At 43.6% G+C, this 22,837-nt stretch overlaps 2 protein-coding genes across 4 annotated transcripts in view; one reads left to right on the forward strand and one right to left on the reverse strand.

The window, feature by feature from the left end:
- Nucleotides 1–3,309: 3,309 nt before the first annotated feature.
- LOC124265203 (E3 ubiquitin-protein ligase TRIM56-like) lies at nt 3,310–6,566 on the forward strand. The gene is made up of 3 exons (XM_046699997.1): nt 3,310–3,322; nt 5,586–5,877; nt 6,133–6,566. The coding sequence occupies exons 2-3, from the start codon at nt 5,586–5,588 to the stop codon at nt 6,564–6,566; spliced, it is 726 nt and encodes a 241-aa protein (XP_046555953.1). The 5' UTR covers nt 3,310–3,322.
- A 4,373-nt stretch (nt 6,567–10,939) lies between these two features.
- The window catches only part of LOC124265216 (RING finger protein 151-like), a 34,127-nt gene continuing 22,229 nt past the window's right edge, over nt 10,940–22,837 (reverse strand). Inside the window, exons 1-2 of one of the 3 annotated variants that reach the window (XM_046700009.1) lie at nt 21,990–22,168; nt 10,940–14,806 (exon numbers count right to left, since the gene is read on the reverse strand). In XM_046700009.1, the coding sequence (XP_046555965.1) occupies nt 13,907–14,755 (849 nt within the window). In that variant the 5' untranslated portion in view covers nt 14,756–14,806; nt 21,990–22,168 and the 3' untranslated portion in view covers nt 10,940–13,906. Of the gene's footprint in view, nt 14,807–19,507; nt 19,530–21,989; nt 22,169–22,837 lie in introns of those variants that run through there. The other 2 variants (XM_046700010.1, XM_046700007.1) reach the window with 2 other exon arrangements.

The following is a 22,837-nucleotide window of genomic DNA, read 5'->3' on the forward strand; positions in this document are numbered from 1 at the left end:
TACATTATACTAGCAAGGCGTGGATACAGGCGCTATATAAGATAAACATTATACTAGGAAGAGCGTGGATACAGGCGCTATATAAGATATGCCTTATACTAGCAGGTGCGTGGATACAGGCGCTATATAAGATATACATTCTACTAGCATGAGCGTCGATACAGGCGCTATATAAGATATACATTATACTAGCAGGTGCTTGGATATAGGCCCTTTGTAAGACATACATTATACTAGCAAGAGCGTGGATACATGCGCTATATAAGATATACATTATCCTAGCAAGAGCGTCGATACAGGCGCTATATAAGATATACATTATACTAGCAGGTTCGTGGATACAGGCGCTATATAAGATATACATTATACTTGCAAGAGCGTGGATACAGGCGCTATATAAGATATAAATTATACTAGCATGAGCGCTTTATAAATAGTCATTATTATTCTTAATATTAATTTATGTATGAAATTGAAAGTGTGTGGTCTGGGTAAGAGGAACGCCATTACCTTGATATGATATATTACTTGATATATTACCTTTACCATATCAAGGATTTACGCTGCAGTTGTCTGACAAATGCATATACCTTGTCTTAAGACGTATTTTCTGCCGACAAATTTAAACCTCGCTGCTCCCCCTTACAATGAAGTCGTCAGAGACTGTTCCGATCTCAGACAGAAATGACACGCTGGAATTACCTATCGGGATGTCTGTAACACTCAGTACCACAGCTCGGTGTCCATGTGTACAATCTCGGGGTTGGAATTGTCAACTGTGAAGACCTCAATGGCTCTGGGACACAGAAAGGGATCAGAAAACTGAAATATATTGCGGACGCATTGACAATATCACAATACTGTGAAAGTAATCAGTGGACACAAACGAAGGATAACTGTCGTGTAACTATATGCGTGGACCCAGCTTCATCTGATCCTGGCGGTGATGAAGATGGCAGACAGTCTTGACCTTCAACATTCCTTCTGCCATGTTACAGGCCGATCTCCAGTGACCTTGATTTGAAATCAATAAAGATGTTAACCGACATTATACCCTTAAATATTTACCTCTCTGTTGATGAATGGTTACCATGATGGCAAAACGGATGGGAATTGTATATTTTAAGGTGTAGCAGGAAACGCTGATCACAGGTTCGAATCCCGATTATCATCCGATTTGTCATGACCATTGCCATGCTCGTCGGCATCCGTACCAGCAGTAAACTGTTTAAACTCCCGACCTTTGTCAGTAATGCCAATATAACTTAGGACGAAGAGAGACGTCTTGAGACATTTATGGAATTATTCCCTGAAACTGCAGCTGCGTTGCTATGACAACGGAAACCACGTAAAAAGGGGTTGACTATGGAACGGGACGTATATAGTAATTCTGGACTGTGTTTGAGATTTATTGGAGGTGTGTTATTGTTAGTTACATCGGTGATGTCATAGGGTAGGAACTACCCTCAGGAAATCGTGATTGAAAGAAGAAACAGAAGGGATCTTGTGTTACGGTGTGGTTGCTGCATGTTACCGTATCCTGTTTTGCTGGCTGAGGTCGATGCTCAGCATGTCAGTCACTGGATTGTCTGATCTAGACTATATCTACAGGCCAACTTCACATGGCTTCACCCGTGAAGATCCGGGTTAGAATTCAGTAACCCATGCTTGTCGTAAGAGGCGACTAACGGGATCGGGTGGTCATGCTCGCTGACTTGGTTGACACATGTCATCGTATCGCAGTTGCGTTGATCGATGTTCATGCTGTTGATCACTGGATTGTCTGACTCGATTAGTTAGGAGACATACTGCTGGGTGCGGCGTTAAACAACAAACAAACAGCAATATAATGTTCATCTGTGGATAGTCCATTACCCTCATGGAATTAATTCCCACTGATATTCCATATCTTCATTTACTGTTGTGTGGTCATGACGTCATTGCTTTGTGTTCTTGCAGATTCTCCTATGTGATAAATACCAGTCACTATCAAGACCCAATGTTCCTATATTGCTACAGAAGTCCTCGCATGGAGTGTTGGTTGGTAGTCTGTAGGCTGAGTCACCTTGATTGTGTTGGGTGCTTAGGGTGACACTGTTCTTGACATTGACGACATTTATTAAACGACATTTACTAACTAAAACAGGGCAGTTTCCTTAAAACAAATATGCTGTTGACCTTCCTCAGATTTAGGGGAAGATCCACACTCACTCACTCACCACTCACTCACTCAGAATTTGGGGAACTGGCTTTCCACCAACATTAATTGTCACAGTGGTCTAAGCCGCCAGAATAATTGTTGCTCATACGTTCATCCTCTGTAGGCGAGCCAGAATGCTTTCCTTTGCGGGTTCGAATCCCAGAGTAGTCCTGATCTGGGCGTGTCAGCACCGCACCCATGTTTATGGGTCGTCACAATCACCTGGATCACTTCAGGTTTAACTCACATTTAGCAGACACGCCGTCATACAAGTGGAATACGGTGTGAAGCTATGTTCAACCTAGCGCACCCAAGAACCCTTCAAATACTGTGCAAAACTGTGTTAAACCCAGCGCACCCAAGAACCCTTCAAATACTGTACAAAGCTGTCTTAAACCTAGCGCACCCAAGAACCCTTCAAATACTGTACAAAGCTGTGTTAAACCCAGAACACCCTAAAAGCCCTTTCAAATACTGTGCAAAACTGTGTTAAGCCCAGCACATCCAAGAATCCCTTCCAAATATATCTACGTATTGTGGTGAATCTAGGTCAAGGTTACTACACTATATATCTTAAGAACTTACTCTAAGGGGGATGAAGTGATCAGGCATAGTGACGTAGCTGATGACGTCATCATGACCTCAAGTGTGGAGACTCAAGCTGTCAACCACTGGTTTTCCTGCTTCCAACTAGAAGGACTCCAAAGTTATTATTGTTATAGGATATTGAGACTGGGTATTCTCTGGCGTTTTAAATTTGAAGGTTAAGTAGAACTGCAAAGTGTACCTTCATGTACTGTGCTTTAAAACAAACACAGTTTTATTCCTATATTGATATCGAAGGACGCTGCACCAATGAACTTCAGCAATGTTGACTATGTACTGCCTAAATTCAGCCCTTTGGAATTCCCTTTCTGCAACCATCCACAACTTCACAACATCTCTATTAAACCTGTCGATTATAAGAATACGCATTGCATACTATCCAGCAGTTTACCCCCTACCCCACGTACGGCAGATAACCTCCATCCGAGAACCGAGGTAATCATATCAATAGAGGACATGTTTTACACCTGGGGTACAATTTCCCTCTACACCGCTTTTGACGACCGAACCGAGAAGGTAGGTGTTGTCTGCTCGGAAAGTCAGAGACGATATTTCGTACCTCTGAAGGGCGGATATTGATTTGAGAATAATTTTGGGTTCGAATGATGACATATCTGACGAAAGGTCACATAATATACACACGTTTAAAACGAGAAAGTCCCTGTTTGTAGATTATACAATGTCAGTTATTTCTGTATGATTGTACTTTCGTTATTGAACTGGGTCATACAAGCGCCAAGTTCACTGTTGAGGTTGAAACAGGACATTTGTGTGCTAATGTTAATATCATGGAAAGGTATATGTTGCCTGGAAATACTTATGTGACATCTTAACACTCTGTTGGAATTACAGGGTCATAAATCCTAAATTTCAACCCTCTTCTCAACCGGAAGTTAGACATACCCTACTTTCGTCATGAAAATGATACACCGTTATCGCCTTCACGGCGCTCGCTGTAGACACCCAGACTGGTCAAAATACTCGGACAATGTTAAAGACTTTTACACGAATCAGTGCCGTGGGCATGGGGTGAACAATGTTCATTTGTGACACACTTACAGGCCCGACCAAGTGACATACGGAAAGAGCGAAAAAACTAAACCTGTTGTGTTTACAGTTTAACGATATCAACATGGAGTGGAATTAACACGAATATACTTTCGAAACCCCTAAATCATAGAACTCAGTTGGTAGATTCCCATCACAATATGCCATGCCAAAAACAAAACTGCAGATGAATCCGAACTTTTTCAAATATCAGAGTGAAGTTCGAGCCTTGTGGTGACAGGATGACTGGAAGTATGTATGATAAAGTAACACTCTATACACAGAGGTGATGAAGCATGTGATAAAGTAACACTCTCCATAAACAGAGGTGATGAAGGATGTGATAAAGTAACACTCTCCATACACAGAGGTGATGAAGTATGTGATAAAGTAACACTCTCTATACACAGAGATAAAGTGATGAAGTATGTGATAAAGTAACGCTCTCCATACACAGAGGTGACGAAGTATGTGATAAAGTAACACTCTCCATACAGTTGATGAAGTGATGAAGTATGTGATAAAGTAACACTCTCCATAAACAGAGGTGATGAATTATGTGATAAAGTAACACTCTATACACAGAGGTGATGAAGAATTTGATAAAGTAACACTCTCTATACACAGAGTGGATGAAGTATGTGATAAAGTAACACTCTCTATACACAGAGTGGATGAAGTATGTAATAAAGCAACTCTCCATACACCGAGGTGACGAAGTATGTGATAAAGTAACACTCTATACACAGAGGTGATGAAGTATGTGATAAAGTAACACTCTCCATAAAACAGAGGTGATGAAGTATGTGATAAAGTAACACTCTCTATACACAGAGGTGATGAAGTATGTGATAAAGTAACACTCTCCATACACAGAAGGTGACGAAGTATGTGATAAAGTAACACTCTCCATACACAGAGGTGATGAAGAATGTGATAAAGTGAGTACACTCTCCATACACACATAGGTGACGAAGTATGTGATAAAGTATTATTCACCTCCATACACAGAGGTGATGAAGAATGTGATAAAGTAACACTCTCCATACACACTATTCCAGAGGTGTTATCTATCACATAAATGTCGTCATGTCTTTAAATATTCTACGAGATGCAACTCTGTAAACGCTACGTGTTTCAAAGTATACTGAATAAGTCCATTCGTGAATCCGGGATACACAGAGGTGACGAAGTGGATTGGGTGGTCAGACTCAGTGTATTGGCTAGACAGCGTGGTCACCGCCCCAACTTCGTGGGTCGTTTCTTATAATGTCAATCTTAAACAGGGGTCTGGGATGTAGCTTTTGATAGAGGAATTTTCCTGACGTTAATTGACCTTTGCTGTCAGAATGAACTTAAAACAAAAAGCTTGCTACACATCTATATGGAACCAATTTTTCGTATGTATTTTCGACACTGATGAAAACAAATGGAATGCAGGATTTTACACTGTGTTGGTAGAACGTGTTACGTTTGTGAGTTCGTTCACTAAAACTCTTCATGATTAGTAGGGTTGATTGATCGATCGATTGTTTATTTGTTTGTTTGTTTGTTTATTGGCAAAATGGCGAAACCCACCGAGAGTGCGGGTATGGCGAAACCAAACACCATAATCAAGACCAATCTGGTGGGATTCCAGCAATCATAGGTTACTGCCACGTCTAAGGGACGCAACTCTGCACGGCGAATACTTGCAACACTTAAACAATAAATGCTTCATATCCTCTTTCAGATGGCTACCTCTCAGAAGCTGACGAAACATTACTTAACCTGTATCATCTGCTCCGGCGTCTTCAGTAATCCATGTACACTTGTGTGTAATCACACCTTCTGTCGGAAATGTATCGTCAACTACACCAAAACCAGACCAGAAGCCATCAGTGCCAAGTCCCTCCTCTGTCCATTCTGCAGCAAGATGACGAAAGTGTCCGACCCTGAGAGAGCCGTGAAGGAGTGGGCGGATGACGTCAAACCTATCTTTCTCATCCAGGGACTCTTGGACTCGTTTGGTCCGGGATCTAAAGGTAGACATGTGTTAAATACCTCCGTATCATACAATGACTCAGAAGTATAGTCTATTTCACCATAATGACTTCAAATAATAGCATGTGAGATAAAATAAAAATAGGTATCTGTATTTCCAAGCATCATAATAATATCAGTGGTTGACAGCCAACATGACAGGTATTATTTTGTTGTCAGGTACTTTGTACAATCTGTCATCGATACACCAGTGTACTGAACGTTAAACACCTACAACGTACAACCTCATCTTGCAGATACAACCTGCTGCAGCTATTGTAAAGAGGAAGGGGAGACAACTCCTGCCTCTGTTTTGCGCTATGTGTGTGATGATGCGTTATGTGGGAGATGCGTCAGAGTTCACAACCGCATCCCATCAGCTCGTCACCACGATATCACTGACCTGTCCGGGGAAGTAAAGATCAAACGAAGGCGGATGGTCATGTGTAAAGAACACAAGGATGAAAGTGTTAAGTTGTTGTGTAAAGATTGCGGGAAAGCAGTTTGTCAAACCTGTTGTACCATCTACCACAGGCAATGTGTCTCTGTGGTCAGCTTGGAATCAGAGATGCATACAATGAAAGCAGCACTGACGCGGGCGACGGGCAATTTGTCACAGAGAAAGGAGAAAATCAACAAAGAGATGGAGACAAAGAAATCCAAGCTGAAAGATCGAAACATTTCGATTTAAAGAAATGAAATCACATATTAACTCTGAAGCTGTCAAGGCGATAGAACAGATTAAACTCAAGGAACGGAGACTTCTTTGATGAACTGAAAGAGATGTCAGACAAATACATCGAACAAATGGAGGCAGACATAAAATCAGGTGAGATGTCAGTACAGATGTACCAACAACAGACGGAGCTGATAGACCAGGCTCTACAATCGGAGTGTGACATGGATGTGTATGAAATGTATCAGGGATGTGAGGCCGGTGATGTGGAGGCTGTCGGAGACGCTGACCTGAAAGGAGGAGGAAGAATAGCCAGTGTCACATTCAGACAGGACACAGACAAGCTGAGTAAAGCACTGGACGATCTACAGCTGGGTGAGATAGAGGTCCTGCATGAGAGTGTGCTGGACCTGAAGGCTACTCCTGTGTTACAAGACACCATTGACGTCAGAGTAGCTGGCGATACACTCACAGCGTTGCCTACTGGAGTGACAGTGGTGGTGGTGGATGGTACAGACACGGTTGTAGTCACCGACAACAACAACAAGAGGTGAAGTCCTTCTACACCAGCAACAATCAGCCAGGCCACAGTAAGCTCCTGCTTGATGGAGGTCCCTGGGGTATTACGAAGAAGTTGACACACGATCAGGTAGCTGTCACTGTGCCAGGCACCAAACAGATTATAACAGTAAAAGTCAAACCACACCTGGAGTTACAGACAACCATCACAACCAGCAAACACTATATGGGTATAACGTCCCTGACTCCATCAACACTAGCAGCTAGTTCCCGGTCTCCTCCCTGTGTTGATATCCTGGATATGACAGGAAACGTGCTGAGGTCTATCAGTCCACTCCACAAAGGTAACAACATCTTACAGTATCCCAACTTCCTCAGTACCACGAGGACAGGTAACATCCTGGTGTCTGACTGTGGAACCAAGTGTGTCGTGTCTGACCCCGAGGGAGATGTGGTGTTCAGCTACAGCCCTACAGGAGACACAGCACTGGGGATCCTCAGGGTATCACAAGTACCGACACAGGCGACATCCTGGTTACAGACTTCAGACAACACAGAGTCATCCATCTGACTGAGTCAGGACAGTTTGTACAAAATCTGCTGACATCCAAGGACTGTATTCAGAATCCACGTGGACTATGTATAGATGAGAGAGGGTGGCTACGTGTTTGTCTTAACAAGGGTGTCATACAGACGTTCTCGTGTAAATAGAGAAACACTGATGAGCTGCTGCTACATGTCAGGACATTCTGGTAGAAACATACAGACAGAAGATGATAGTGTTGTGCTGCTACATGTCAGGACATTCTGGTAGAAACATACAGACAGAAGATGGTAGTGTTGTGCTGCTACATGTCAGGACATTCTGGTAGAAACATACAGACAGAAGATGGTAGTGTTGTGCTGCTACATGTCAGGACATTCTGGTAGAAACAGACAGACAGAAGATGGTAGTGTTGTGCTGCCACATGTCAGGACATTCTGGTAGAAACAGACAGACAGAAGATGGTAGTGTTGTGCTGCTCGGGCATGTCAGGACATTCTGGTAGAAACATACAGACAGATGACGGTAGTGTTGTGCTGCTACATGTCAGGACATTCTGGTAGAAACATACAGACAGAAGATGGTAGTGTTGTGCTGCTACATGTCAGGACATTCTGGTAGAAACATACAGACAGAAGATGGTAGTGTTGTGCTGCTACATGTCAGGACATTCTGGTAGAAACATACAGACAGAAGATGGTAGTGTTGTGCTGCTACATGTCAGGACATTCTGGTAGAAACATGCAGGCAGAAGATGGCAGTGTTGTGCTGCTACATGTCAGGACATTCTGGTAGAAACATGCAGACAGAAGATGATAGTGTTGTGCTGCTACATGTCAGGACATTCTGGTAGAAACATAGAGACAGATGATGGTAGTGTTGTGCTGCTACATGTCAGGACATTCCTGGTAGAAACATACAGACAGAAGATGGTAGTGTTGTGCTGCTGCTACATGTCAGGACATTCTGGTAGAAACATACAGACAGAAGATGGTAGTGTTGCTGCTGCTACATGTCAGGACATTCTGGTAGAAACAGACAGACAGAAGATGGTAGTGTTGTGCTGCTACATGTCAGGACATTCTGGTAGAAACATACAGACAGAAGATGGTAGTGTTGTGCTGCTACATGTCAGGACATTCTGGTAGAAACATACAGACAGATGACGGTAGTGTTGTGCTGCTACATGTCAGGACATTCTGGTAGAAACATACAGACAGAAGATGGTAGTGTTGTGCTGCTACATGTCAGGACATTCTGGTAGAAACATACAGACAGAAGATGGTAGTGTTGTGCTGCTACATGTCAGGACATTCTGGTAGAAACATACAGACAGAAGATGGTAGTGTTGTGCTGCTACATGTCAGGACATTCTGGTAGAAACATGCAGGCAGAAGATGGCAGTGTTGTGCTGCTACATGTCAGGACATTCTGGTAGAAACATGCAGACAGAAGATGATAGTGTTGTGCTGCTACATGTCAGGACATTCTGGTAGAAACATACAGACAGATGATGGTAGTGTTGTGCTGCTACATGTCAGGACATTCTGGTAGAAACATACAGACAGATGATGGTAGTGTTGTGCTGCTACATGTCAGGACATTCTGGTAGAAACATAAATACAGAAGATGGTAGTGTTGTGCTGCTACATGTCAGGACATTCTGGTAGAAACATACAGACAGATGATGGTAGTGTTGTGCTGCTACATGTCAGGACATTCTGGTAGAAACAGACAGACAGAAGATGATAGTGTTGTGCTGCTACATGTCAGGACATTCTGGTAGAAACATGCAGACAGAAGATGGTAGTGTTGTGCTGCTACATGTCAGGACATTCTGGTAGAAACATACAGACAGAAGATGGTAGTGTTGTGCTGCTACATGTCAGGACATTCTGGTAGAAACATACAGACAGATGATGGTAGTGTTGTGCTGCTACATGTCAGGACATCCTGGTAGAAACATACAGACAGATGATGGTAGTGTTGTGCTGCTACATGTCAGGACATTCTGGTAGAAACATAAATACAGAAGATGGTAGTGTTGTGCTACATACGTCAGGACATTCTGGTAGAAACATAGAGACAGATGATGGTAGTGTTGTGCTGCTACATGTCAGGACATTCTGGTAGAAACATACAGACAGATGATGGTAGTGTTGTGCTGCTACATGTCAGGACATTCTGGTAGAAACATACAGACAGATGATGGCAGTGTTGTGCTGCTACATGTCAGGACATTCTGGTAGAAACATACAGACAGAAGATGGTAGTGTTGTGGGTGTGTCCTCTTGTCTGTCTACAACAAGGTTTATCTAGTTGTCCATATTGTCACAAAACATCACAAAGTAACTGCCATGTGATGGCGACATGTAGTCAGACGATACAATCAAGTGATGAAGCTGTCACACGTGTATTTACTTATTTTGTTGAAACTGAAAGCGACGGCTGCTGTGTACAGATGTAAAATGTCTGAAAAGAAAGAAAAACGTAATACATGTGTATTGATTGTATCAATCTGTAAACTTGGTTCATGTCAGAATACACTGCTTTGTTGTACATTGGTTTCCCATCGAGTTCATTTAGGAACCTGGGCGGTGGGGTAGATTGTGGTTAAATCATTCGCTAGGTACGCAGAAGATAAGGGTTCGATTCCATGTGTGAAACCCATTTCTTGTGATCCCCGTCGTGATAGTGCTTAAAGCGGCGTAAAACTAAACTCGTTCATATTTTTTAACCAATCCAAGGGTAACTACTGCCACAATCAATCTATCAGATAGCTTGGATAATTCTGGGCGCGGCATGAAACATGAAACACACAATATGTAAACCAGTCGGTGACCTCCCTACACAAAACATGGCGTAGCCTCCACCTCATATACGTCATAGACCCTTACGTACGTAGTTGAGTGGACAGAGCGTCTGCCCAGAGAGGGTGGGAGGTTCGATCCCCGGTCGCGTCTTATTAGGTTAAAAGATGGTACCAGTTGGTACCCTTAGGAACGCTCGGCATTGATAACAACCAAAGACTGGTCAGCTCGGAGTCGGTGTGATATGAATGAGTAGGGAGATTGTATCTCCGTGGACTACCGCTACAACGTTGCTGCCAGTGTCGTTGTCACTGTTGTTGTCAATGTCCATGGACATGTTGAAGTCCATGTTGTGATGTCGTTTTCCACGATGGTGTCCATGTTGTTGTCCACGTTGTTTACCATGTGGTCAATGGCAGTGACGGCAGAGTGAGTGACACACTGTCTAAAACCCACAGAAGACAATCGACATCGTCACTGGATCAAGAGTTGGAGAAAAACAACAAACAACGGTGTTTATATCAACTGTTGTACTGAATAATATAATTCCAAGATTGAGACAGTCGTATGTACAGAATGCATCCATTGAATGATACAAAATGCTGCTGTCTTGCATAAACTCTTTCAGGTGGTGTCTGCTGCTAAAATAGATTTCGCCGCATGTTAAACATCTATAATTCACTTGGCACCACTTCCCAAGTTCCGTAATTGGTTATGTATTCTTAGAAAGTCATTTACGAAACATAGTTCCCCACCATTGTACGATATATGACAAAACGTTACGTTCATGAACAGAAACAATATCAGCGAAATGTACAGAGAATGTTTAAATTAGTAAAGCTATTTCACCAACGGTTTGTTTCAGGGTAGTAACTTAGTGCGTACCATCCTCGACAATCAGGGATATAACGTTCCACCGATAATATATATTTACTACATGTATGTCCAATATTATACCCCTGTGTGTCGAGGATGCTCGTCTCGTTGCTTGTGTTCTCCTTCTAGACCGTAATACACGTGGATCATTATGCCAAAAACAGGAGGTTCCTTCAAAGTACATTGTTGTAGACATATCAGTAAATTGTTTGACACCAATAATGTCTCTTCGAGACTATGAGCCTTGAGAACAGTGAAACCTCTCTAACCAGGACAGTAACATTCCCATTCAAATCGTCCGGAATAAGAAACGACCGGATTAATAAATCGTTGTTACTGGTTCCTGTCCTATGTAGATTGTTAACCGTGTCATATAAGTCCACATTGACGGGGTGCCACTGTAAGAACATGGACACAGTTTAGGCAGCATGTTATTGACAATAATGACCTCTTGGTGTCCTAAAGAAATGATAATTCGCATCATAAGTCAAGGCATTTTCTTGTAAACGATAACTTTTGGGGAGGTATTTGCAGATATACCACATATATTTTCGCCATATTCCTGAGGTACTCATGGACAGGGAGAATGGAACTGAGGTGTTCAGACAACCAGGGGAGCCCCGCTAATTCAAAATATTTACTTTCTGAACCACAAATGTAGACGAGCCCACTGTCTTGGTAAACCCCATGGGTTGAACCAGGGTTTAGTCCCTTAGAGTCAAGAATAATTAGGACGTGTTCTCTCAGAAGTTGTCTCCCCCTGGTTGTCTGGGAAATCTAGACACCAACATGATTGTCATAATACCTTCACAGCCATAGTATTATGTTATTTCACCTACAACTCATTGGATAGAATAAGACGGAAAATTGGTCCTAAATATTATGCAAGCGGTTTTACAGGATGACCACGTGTCACAATGGCGGAGATAAACAGCACCCAAATCGACATAGGGTTCAGAAGACAGGCGATCAATATCAAGTAAAAGACTGAAAACAAGACTAGACAAGCCATCGGACATATTACGTAGACACATCACACACTGTGTAACATATTAACTTATGTCCGTTATTCGATATATTGATTTAACACTGTATGGTTGGTGTATCTAAAATCGTAGTAATATCTGGCTTCCGGTGACGCATGCGTTGTGGGACCAGAATATAACGTGTTTCCGTAATGACATTCTGGAACATGGTCTAACTGTGTATTTATACAATAATATGTGCATAAAAAGTTGTTAAGATCAGTTGGGGATCTGTAATTCCGTATAACCTGGTCTTATGTATAGTCGAAGACACCAAGAATCTGTATGTGTAGTTTTATGTCGCGTTTAGCAATATCATGACAGGGACTCCAGAAATGTGTTTCCGGTTACCAAACCATCTTACAAAAAGACAAGAACTTGTATCCAGGAAGACTACAATAAATGCACATTATGTACCAAGGACATTGTCAGCTAAATCATTTACACAGCGTCAGAATCAACTAAACACCATCAATGGTCACTAAATAGTAAATAGCGGCCTTCGTTTGTGGAATGTTTCAGAGTCTTAAAACAAGATCCATGTATGATCCACACAACACTCCATGTATGATCCACACAACAATCCATGTATGATCCACATAACAATCCATGTATGATCCACACAACAATCCATGTATGATCCACACAACAATCCATGTATGATCCACACAACAATCCATGTATGATCCACACAACAATCCATGTATGATCCACACAACAATCCATGTATGATCCACACAACAATCCATGTATGATCCACACAACAATCCATTGTGTGATCCACACAAGAATCCACACAATGGTTGTTACAGATATAACAGTAACCATCTTAACGTTTTCCAAATTCGTGGTCGATGTTACCATGTAGCGTCTCAACCTTGACCCGCCTGCACAAACGACCACAGTGTTAGGACGATGATAAGCATAACGCAACCCCATGATAATCAGATGATTGTACTCTTATTCCACACCGGTATCACTTCGGAGTACCAAATCGGATTATAAGGGTCGTAACTGCAGTGCTTAGCTCATTTTGTGCGACCGGGCCCAGGGTATCTGACATGATGTTTGACACCATGCTCTGTCCTCTGTAGCACTTAAGACATCACTTTTCATGACGCGATGTGGAACACTCACGTTAAAGGACGTTGGGGATGCTGGAGGCACCAGTGTCGACGCTGTTGCATCACTTGAGGACGTGGTTGTGGCGTTCACTGTGCCAGCCTTTAAAATCAATACTGTGAATTGAATGTTGTTACATGGACAGCTGATATCTTCAACAAACACAAGCGAAGTAGGAAAATATATTCCATTGGATCTTGTGGATTCAATCCTTGTGGAATTCACGGGTGCAAATTCAAATATCGATGAAAACATTGCAGCTGTCTCTGTGCACGCCACTATCAATCACATTCATTCAAATCAGTCGAGTCCAATAGGCATTGAGGTATCTTTTGTTCAAGCACTACATCGGAGAGTTTCTATATATTGCCTTGATTGGCACGCATGTCGTTCCTCCCTTGCCAAGCAGCAAGAGAAAACATTCTCTGGTCGCCGGAGTTATCTCCCCTGTTTGCATGACTATAAGGTCGTGACCTTACCACCCTTGTTGCTGTTGCTGCAATGTCGGCAGGTTGTTGGTGTTGTCGTCTGCTGAGACTCGTCGTGTTGTGTCTGAATTTCCCGCAACACCTCAAGCAGCTCGCGTCGCTCCGTGTGCATCTTCTCCAGGTCGTGTCTTCTCTTCAGCTCCAGCTCCAGGAGAATTTTAACCTTCTGGTTGATCTTGCTGATGTCTTCCTTCAGCTCGTCAATGTTGGCCTGCAGTGCTGCCTCCCTCGCCACCATGTGACATCTCTGCATGTCTAGCCGCAACTCCATCTCCTTCTTCTGGTCGTCAAGGCGACAGATCATCTCCGACCGCAACAGTTGGATATTTGACCGGAGTTCGGCAATACAGTTATGTTCACGCTCATCCAACGAACTCACAGTAAGACCGCAGCCCTTTGTGCACTCTCGGCTGCCGAACTCGCACTTCAGCACGTGCTGCTCGAGCTCTGCAGGGATGACGGTGCACGTGCACCCCTTGTGTGGGCATGGCACCGGCTTTTGAGGACATACCTCCTCGTGTTTGCTTACAGTCTCCAGATTGCTGACGTGCTCACACCCTTTACGGAAATTCTTACACCGGATGCGCAACCTGACAAGGTCGTTTTTCATGTACCGGAACAAGGGGCGTAAGTTTGACGGACGTAATGGATGGCGGTCTTCTGGACAGGAAGCCTCGTTCTCGAGCCAGCCGAGAATGCACTTGCGACAAAACGCGTGCTCACAAGGTGCTTGCTGGGGGTCTTCTAGGACGTCACGACACACACAGCAAAGCAGGCCTTCGTTCACTTTACCTACGAAGCGGTCCACGTCATAGCCCATTGTCCGCAGCTCCACACACCGCGGTTGAGGCGGCGACTCCTACTGCGAGGTCTGGAAAAAAGAGGTTTCGTAATCAAACATATTGGTCATCAAATTCATTAGTCTAAAAGCAAGATGAATCATCATATGATTATAAACAGAAACACGCGAATACGAACGTACTAACTTGAGACGTAACAAGGTTGTATTATGTTCAAATGATGCTGTTAAATAAGCGATTCGTCAATAACAGTTGTATAATTAACAAGAGGCTGCTCACATACAAATGGACAACAAAAACATACCATTCCTTGCAACAGTTTGTACATTAACCATCAACGTCAGAAAAATGCATGCGACTTGTTGTCGGTCGGTGATCTATCCGAAGAGGCTTACCGTCACTCCAGTAGGCCATACCTTAGGCTGATCTACAACCCCTCCTTGTTCTCGCTAAAGCGGCTTATATCTCATGCACTCACTTGAAGCTGTGTGCTGAATCCAGACGTATGGAAGTGTTATCTAACCTGGCCGAGGTATTCTTGTCATATCAATCGATACTTAGTACACGAGGGCTCCACGTTACAACGATGGCAGATTACGGGCTATTTGTTACCTAATTACACACAGTGGGTCACTCGACCAGTAGTGCTGTGTGGAGTTTGTCCAACTGTTCGGGTCATACCACTAGTGAGTTAGCGAGTGAGTAATGTTTAACGTCGTTTTCTACGTTTATGCTAATAAACACCAACGACAAGCATATAAGTTTTTGTAACATGTGATTACGATATAAAAGCCTGGACAGGCTGTAGATGCTGCAGGAGCCAGTTATACGCGGTCAGTGTTGCTTGCAAGAACGTCAGTACAGCTAATACCCGTGATACATGCAACCATTGTACAACAGGTGCTCTGATATATAGGCAGTTTAAATACGAGATGTCAATATCTTTGTCATCTGATCTCTTGTCAGTTCTAGTCAGAATACGACATGCACTTGTCATGTAGTCAGTTGCAGTTAGCACATGACAGAGGCCTGATATATAGGCAGTTTAAATCAGAACGAGACTGATACTACCATATCTTGTTGTCAGTTGCCGCTAGGTCCTAAAGCATCGCAGTGTACAACACAGCACCTGGCTAATCTCACCACACTGGACAGTCTACGATCACCATCACAGTGTACAACACAGCACCTGGCTAATGTCACCACACTGGACAGTCTACGATCACCATCACAGTGTACAACACAGCACCTGGCTAATCTCACCACACTGTACAACACAGACAGTCTACGATCACCATCACAGTGTACAACAGTCGACGATCCCCATCACGTGTGTATAACACACAGCACCTGGCTAATGTCACCACACTGGACAGTCTACGATCACCATCACAGTGTACAACACAGCACCTGGCTAATCTCACCACACTGGACAGTCTACGATCACCATCACAGTGTACAACACAGCACCTGGCTAATCTCACCACACTGGACAGTCTACGATCACCATCACAGTGTACAACACAGCACCTGGCTAATCTCACCACACTGGACAGTCTACGATCACCATCACGGTGTACAATCACCATCACAGTGTACGAACACAGCACCTGGCTAATCTCACCACACTGGATCTCACCACACTGGACAGTCTACGATCACCATCACAGTGTACAACACAGCACCTGGCTAATCTCACCACACTGGACAGTCTCACAGTATACAACACAGCACGATCACCACCATCTACGAGTGTACAACACAGCACCTGGCTAATCTCACCACACTGGACAGTCTACGATCACCATCACAGTGTACAACACAGCACCTGGCTAATCTCACCACACTGGACAGTCGACGATCACCATCACAGTGTACAACACAGCACCTGGCTAATCTCACCACACTGGACAGTCTACGATCACCATCACAGTGTACAACACAGCACACGATCACCATCACAGTGTACAACGACGATCACCATCACAGTGTACAAACGCACCTGGCTAACTCACCACACTGGACAGTCTGGACGATCACCATCACAGTGTACACAGCACCTGGTAATCTACTGGAACGATCACCATCACAGTGTACAACACACCCTAATGTCACTGGACAGTCACTGGACATGTGGACAGTCTACGATCACACACTAATCTCACCACGCTGGACAGTCTACGATCACCATCACAGTGTACAAGCACCTGGTTAACACCTGGCTAATGTCACCACACTGGACTCTCACAGTGTGTACAACACAGCGATGGCTAATCTCACCACCACAGTCGACGATCACCATCACAGTGTACAACACAGCACCTGGCTAATCTCACCACACTGGACAGTCTACGATCACCATCACAGTGTACAACACAGCACCTGGCTAATCTCACCACACTGGACAGTCACGTCACCACCACAGTGTACACACAGCACCTGGTTAATCTCACCACACTGGACGATCTACCACCACCACAGTGTACAACACAGCACCTGGCTATCTCACCACTGGACAGTCTACGATCACTGGCTAATGTCACCACACAGTCAGTCACCTGGTAATGTCACCACACTGGACAGTCTACGATCACCATCACAGTGTACAACACAGCACCTGGCTAATCTCACCACACTGGACAGTCTACGATCACCATCACAGTGTACAACACAGCACCGATCACCACCACAGTCTGTCACCATCACAGTGTACAACAGCACCTGGTTAATGTCACCACACCGGACAGTCTACAGTGTACAACACACACCTGGTTAATGTCACCACACTGGACAGTCTACGATCACCACCGATGGCTACCCATCACACTGGGCTGTCAGACTGTTGACGTATAGGTTTATGTAACATTCACGTTCTATGGCTGCCGGTCTGAGCAGCGAGCACCTGTACACTGACTAGACATAACAGGACCGTATGTCACGGTCGTAATTATATACTCTAAACGGCAATATGATGGCAATACATTGCAGTCTGTGGTAACAGACCCAACATACTGGTGTCTAGTCTACGTGTGTATTTGTACATAATAATACTAGCATACAACTGTCTAGTATTCATGTACATATAAACGTTAGTAACTTAGCACACAGAATCAGTCTATGGGAACCGACCCAACATACACGTGTCTAGTATACATGTTTTTAATACATATATATATTAGCACACAGAATCAGTCAATGGGAACCGACCCAACATACACGTGTCCAATATTCATGTACATATAAACGTTAGTAACTTAGCACACAAGATCATTTGTTGAAGACAGTACTAGTTACTAAGTTAAACCACCGCCACCTACCTGCATCACACAGATCCCTATCTCAGCTGTATCAACGAACAAACGCTACCTGCATGACGTATCGCCTGGGGTGAGGTTGCGGCAGTGTGAACCCGGGGCAGGAGCAGGAATTAGCTTATTTGTCTACATGTGTCGTGCACATTAAACCTGGCCTTACGTATGGCCTCGCCTTAATGTACATAAGTCCAGCCCCCGCTCTGACTTGCTTTGATCGCAGATGAAAGCCGGGAGGACACAGTCCTTAATTAACTCCATATAAGTCCACGCTTATTCACAGACGAGACGGTGTCTTTCATTTTGATTTCCGTCAGCAGAAATACTCATTTTGTTTGAACAATAGTGGGTCCTGTTTCAAGTAAACAATTATTATTGTCCTACGGTCGATGAAGCTTGTCATAAAGTTGTCTCTATAATTGCCAGTATGTTATTGACATGTTCGATCTACTTTCAATCAAAACGCGTTTTCATTAAAACGTGTTTGTTTGTCTGTTACAGTGAGTCAGATTTAAACAGTATTTCAGTTACATCGACTCGATCAGTCAGTTGGAAAAACTGTCGGCCTGACGCAGATCTGAGTGAGTGAGTGAGTGAGTGAGTGAGTGAGTGAGTGAGTGAGTGAGTGAGTGAGTGAGTGAGTGAGTGAGTGAGTGAAGTGAGTGAGTGAGTGGTGTTTAACGCCGCTTTGTACAGTATTCCTGCTGTTTCACGATCTGATAGCTTACTGGTGGAGAAAAGCCCGAGGTGTTGCTGGTCTTAAACCTTTGAAACCTTGGTGAAACCCATGAGCACGGGTATGGAGCTGACAAGTAAAAAACATAATCGAACCAGGATTCGAACCCACAATCAGAGGTTACTGGCGTGCCAAGGGAATTGCGGCGCTTTAAACGGCATGGCACCTGATTATCCAGTTACATGTGGACGTGATACACTGGATAATCGAGGATGGACAGATGTGGGATGTTGTCTCGTGAGTGTGAGTTTTACGTCGCGTTTCGCAATATTCCAGCAATAGCACGGCGAGGAACACCAGAAATGGGCTACACACATTGTACCCATCTGGGCAATAGGACCCGGGTGTTTGGCGTGACGAGCCCCAACCACAAGGCTATTCCACCGCCCCGGATGTTGTCTAGGCTTGCAGGGAAGCCACGGGAGGTAACTCAAGGACAATCAATCATCCTTTTTTTCAATCAATCTGGACAAGCGATGTGCTCAATACAGATTTATATATTTCAAGAATATATGTCACTGATGATTATGAACTAATGTAATCAAGTAGACACGTCCATGGTCAAAATATGTTCGCCCCTTCCAACTAAACAGTTGTACAACTGGTGTTTCACCCCGCTGAATCTAAATACGCTCTTAACAAGCAAAACGTAAAAGAACAGCATCATGAAAATGTGTTAATTTAAACAATAAACGAAGCATGGTGCAAGACATTATTGTACTTACTGTGCAAGGGAGAGAGAAAGGGCGCATAGAGCCCAGGAACAATATACTGATATGGTATAAACGAAACCCCTGTCAACAAGACATTTACTCCCTACCAATGACAAAACAACGATGTTATCAGCACATCAGCATGCCAGGTAAATGTAGATGTGTCTACCTGTCAACTAACGTCACGGGTCATCACGACCATACCGACAGATCTCACAATACCGCACCTGGGCAAGCAGGTATCGAAATACAGGAACGTAAATACAATTACAGGGAGTCGCGATTGGTAGAAAACATAATTTCCCCTGTTGTGATATTTAAATCCCAGGTATAATCCACGCTCTTCCCAACACACAATCCTCAAATACCAAACCACACAACAATAGCAAATCGTGGTGGCAATGTTTAGCCTGCGTATACCGTCTTTAACTGAATCATTTCTCTGAAACTCCATACCGTAATCAACATGTTTTCGTGATTACTACCTGACCAAGCAACACATCAGACATAAACGTGAATTGGTATATACGATATAATTCGTCTGCAGGGACCACTATGCTAATATAGTGATATGAACTTACTGTCGAGGCACACACCTACCCCTGTCTCCACGTGGGTGATTGACATTCAATATAATGGTATGTATACCAAACAGAACATATCAAATTTTAAAACTTCAAATACGTTCGATACAATATCAACATCTTAATTACATCTTGCCCCGAACCCTTCCTTACCCTGATTGTTCAAACCGTTGGTCACGCGTCCACATTTCAACACAAGAAACATAGATTCGTAAAACGATTTGTACAAAGCTGATTTTTGTTTGTTATATTTGTAAAAATAAAACCCACACCAAGCTAAAACTATTTATCTTGTCATGAAATCGTCCCTACCTTATCGGCAACTGGCTCAAGCTATCGTGCACGAATCCCACAACTTAACGTCAGGCCACAGTAATCCGCCTCGACAGTCAGCACTGATCAGTCAGGGTGTTAACGACACAGTGATGCACTGACAAGATCATGATGTCTATTTCAATGACAAAAGCGCTTAGTTACAAGTAGTCATCACGCGTTAACAGAACAGATTGACAATGGATAAGTGTCAGTACTTCAGTAACGACTCATTGCTTCGTCCCCACACACAGATGTTCCATTGTTTCAACGTAACACCTGTTACCTACCTGTAATTAACAGGCTAGGTACACCTGTCAATTACTGCTTTGTTTTGATAAGGTTGTTAATTTCACAATGCCTCTTTGCAGAGCAGCAATTAGGGTAGGAGTGTTTTCCCGTTGCAGATTGTTTACTTTGCATTTAAGGCCTATTTCAGTTAGTGTTGGCGGTCAAACACGCGCTGCACAATGATTTTTATCCAAATTACTACGTATACAGTCTTCCATAAGTCCAGTCTAATTCAGAACATCGAATGAGACCCACGTCGACTATTTGTTAGAGCTCAGTGCTATGTGTTTGCGCTAACTGCAGAATGCTATGCACACCACACACGATGGTGGCGACAGGCCCAACCTCTATAGTCAAGGGTACTACAGTCTCCGTGTAATCAAGATAAATACCCTGGGCCTATTTACCACAATAGCTTCATGCACAACCCACACGATGGTGGCGACAGGTCCAACCTCTATAGTCAAGGGTACTACAGTCTCCGTGTAATCATGATAAATACCCTGGGCCTATTTACCACAATAGCTTCATGCACAACCCACACGATGGTGGCAACAAGTCCAACCTCTATAGTCAAGGGTACTACAGTCTCCGTGTAATCATGATAAATACCCTGGGCCTATTTACCACAATAGCTTCGTGGGTTCAAGGTATTTATCACAACGTATCAGATGAGATATACAATGCATAATAGCGGCGAGTCTGCTTGAAGGTGAAACCGTTCACTGGTCCGGATCACAGGACCGAGTTCTATTCCACTCATGGGTATATTGTATGAAGTTCGCACCGCGATGTTACATTTACAGGAACAACGTTACATCACGTGGCGTCAACTCTGTACATTATATACACTTATGTTCGGTGTTATAACAAATCCTATGAGTGAGTTTGTAAGTAAGTGAGCGAGTTTACACCGCCTTTAGCAATACGCCAGTAATATCACGGCTGCAGACACCAGAAATGGGAATTACATATCATAAACATGTAGGAAATGGAACTGGGACATATACCGAGAGCGTTAACCACTAGGACACGTTACCGCGGCTGTGAACATGTATACTGCAAGTTTGTACATAACACGACTGTCTTTTGAACGAATACAAACACTTCAACAGACACAATAAGCCGGGAACAGCCCAGTGTACATTTACGTCAATCAAACATTGACACAAGCGGTTAGTAGGCGCTTCTCGTTTCCTAAACTGGAAGAACCCAATAAAAGGCACTGAGACGTCCAAATATTGGAGTACACGAACGAAGCCTGCAGCTGTACGTTTGTCTCGTCAGTACAAAGGATCAACTCTTACCTGTCGCGTTCGTCGAATACACCCGAGTCAGTGGTCACCCAGTGTCCACAGAGCAGGCATGCGTGCCCCCATATATCTCAGAAACCCAGATACATCTGTCCAGCAACATGAAAGCCCTTTGACCGTTCGGACAAGTCCATTCGTTTGATCCAACAGTTTAAACAGAAGGCCCGGGGTTAAAGACCCTAGGATAATCAGCGTGACACATCAATCAACTCGTATCGGGCGTTGTAAGACCAGTACGGTGTTGGGAGTTTGATAACGTCGCTGTTTTATTGTCCACCCTCGTTAGCTTCACGCTTCATAAGCGGTACACAATATGTTGATCACCTCTCCAGGTGGGTCGAACGGACTGCGATCGAGAATAGCCATTGTAGGGGAACTTGCAAAGGAGGTATAATGCAGTAGACGTGCATACAGATTAATGTGTTATGAGAGCTGGGTAGGGATGGGCGGTCGAACACCGTAGTATGAAACACAGCAGACTGAGTAGAACGTGGTAGAAATACCTTTCACTTTGGTTGCTCATAGTTCATCAGATAACTAAAGTTGAGTAAAGTAAGCTGCATGTTCTAATTAGATTAAGTCATGGTAGATTAAATACAGCAATATGAAATTCTTTTAGGTAGTATGTGTCGTAATGAATCCCTTCTCAAAGACACGCTTACACCACACACGCACACAATGAGGTGGAACGACGTGATATTCTTGACATATTGGTTAAAATGTCATGAATCTGCCGCGGGCTGCTCACTGAAGGAGGAAGACCCGACACACGCGACGCTCCTGTTTTGTTAGTTGTTTAAGGCTGTATATTCCTATACTCCAGCTATATGGCGGCGGTCTGT

This window comes from Haliotis rubra, unplaced genomic scaffold, assembly GCF_003918875.1.
Source record: "Haliotis rubra isolate DU_JTF1 unplaced genomic scaffold, ASM391887v1 Scf967, whole genome shotgun sequence".
NCBI lineage: Eukaryota > Metazoa > Mollusca > Gastropoda > Lepetellida > Haliotidae > Haliotis > Haliotis rubra.

Excerpts from the sequence above, each read along its gene's own strand:
- LOC124265203 (XM_046699997.1), top strand. The coding sequence starts at position 5,586 with ATGGCTACCTCTCAGAAGCTGACGAAACATTACTTAACCTGTATCATC. Across the intron at positions 5,878-6,132 it reads GTTTGGTCCGGGATCTAAAG|ATACAACCTGCTGCAGCTAT; the intron begins GTAGACATGTGT and ends CTCATCTTGCAG.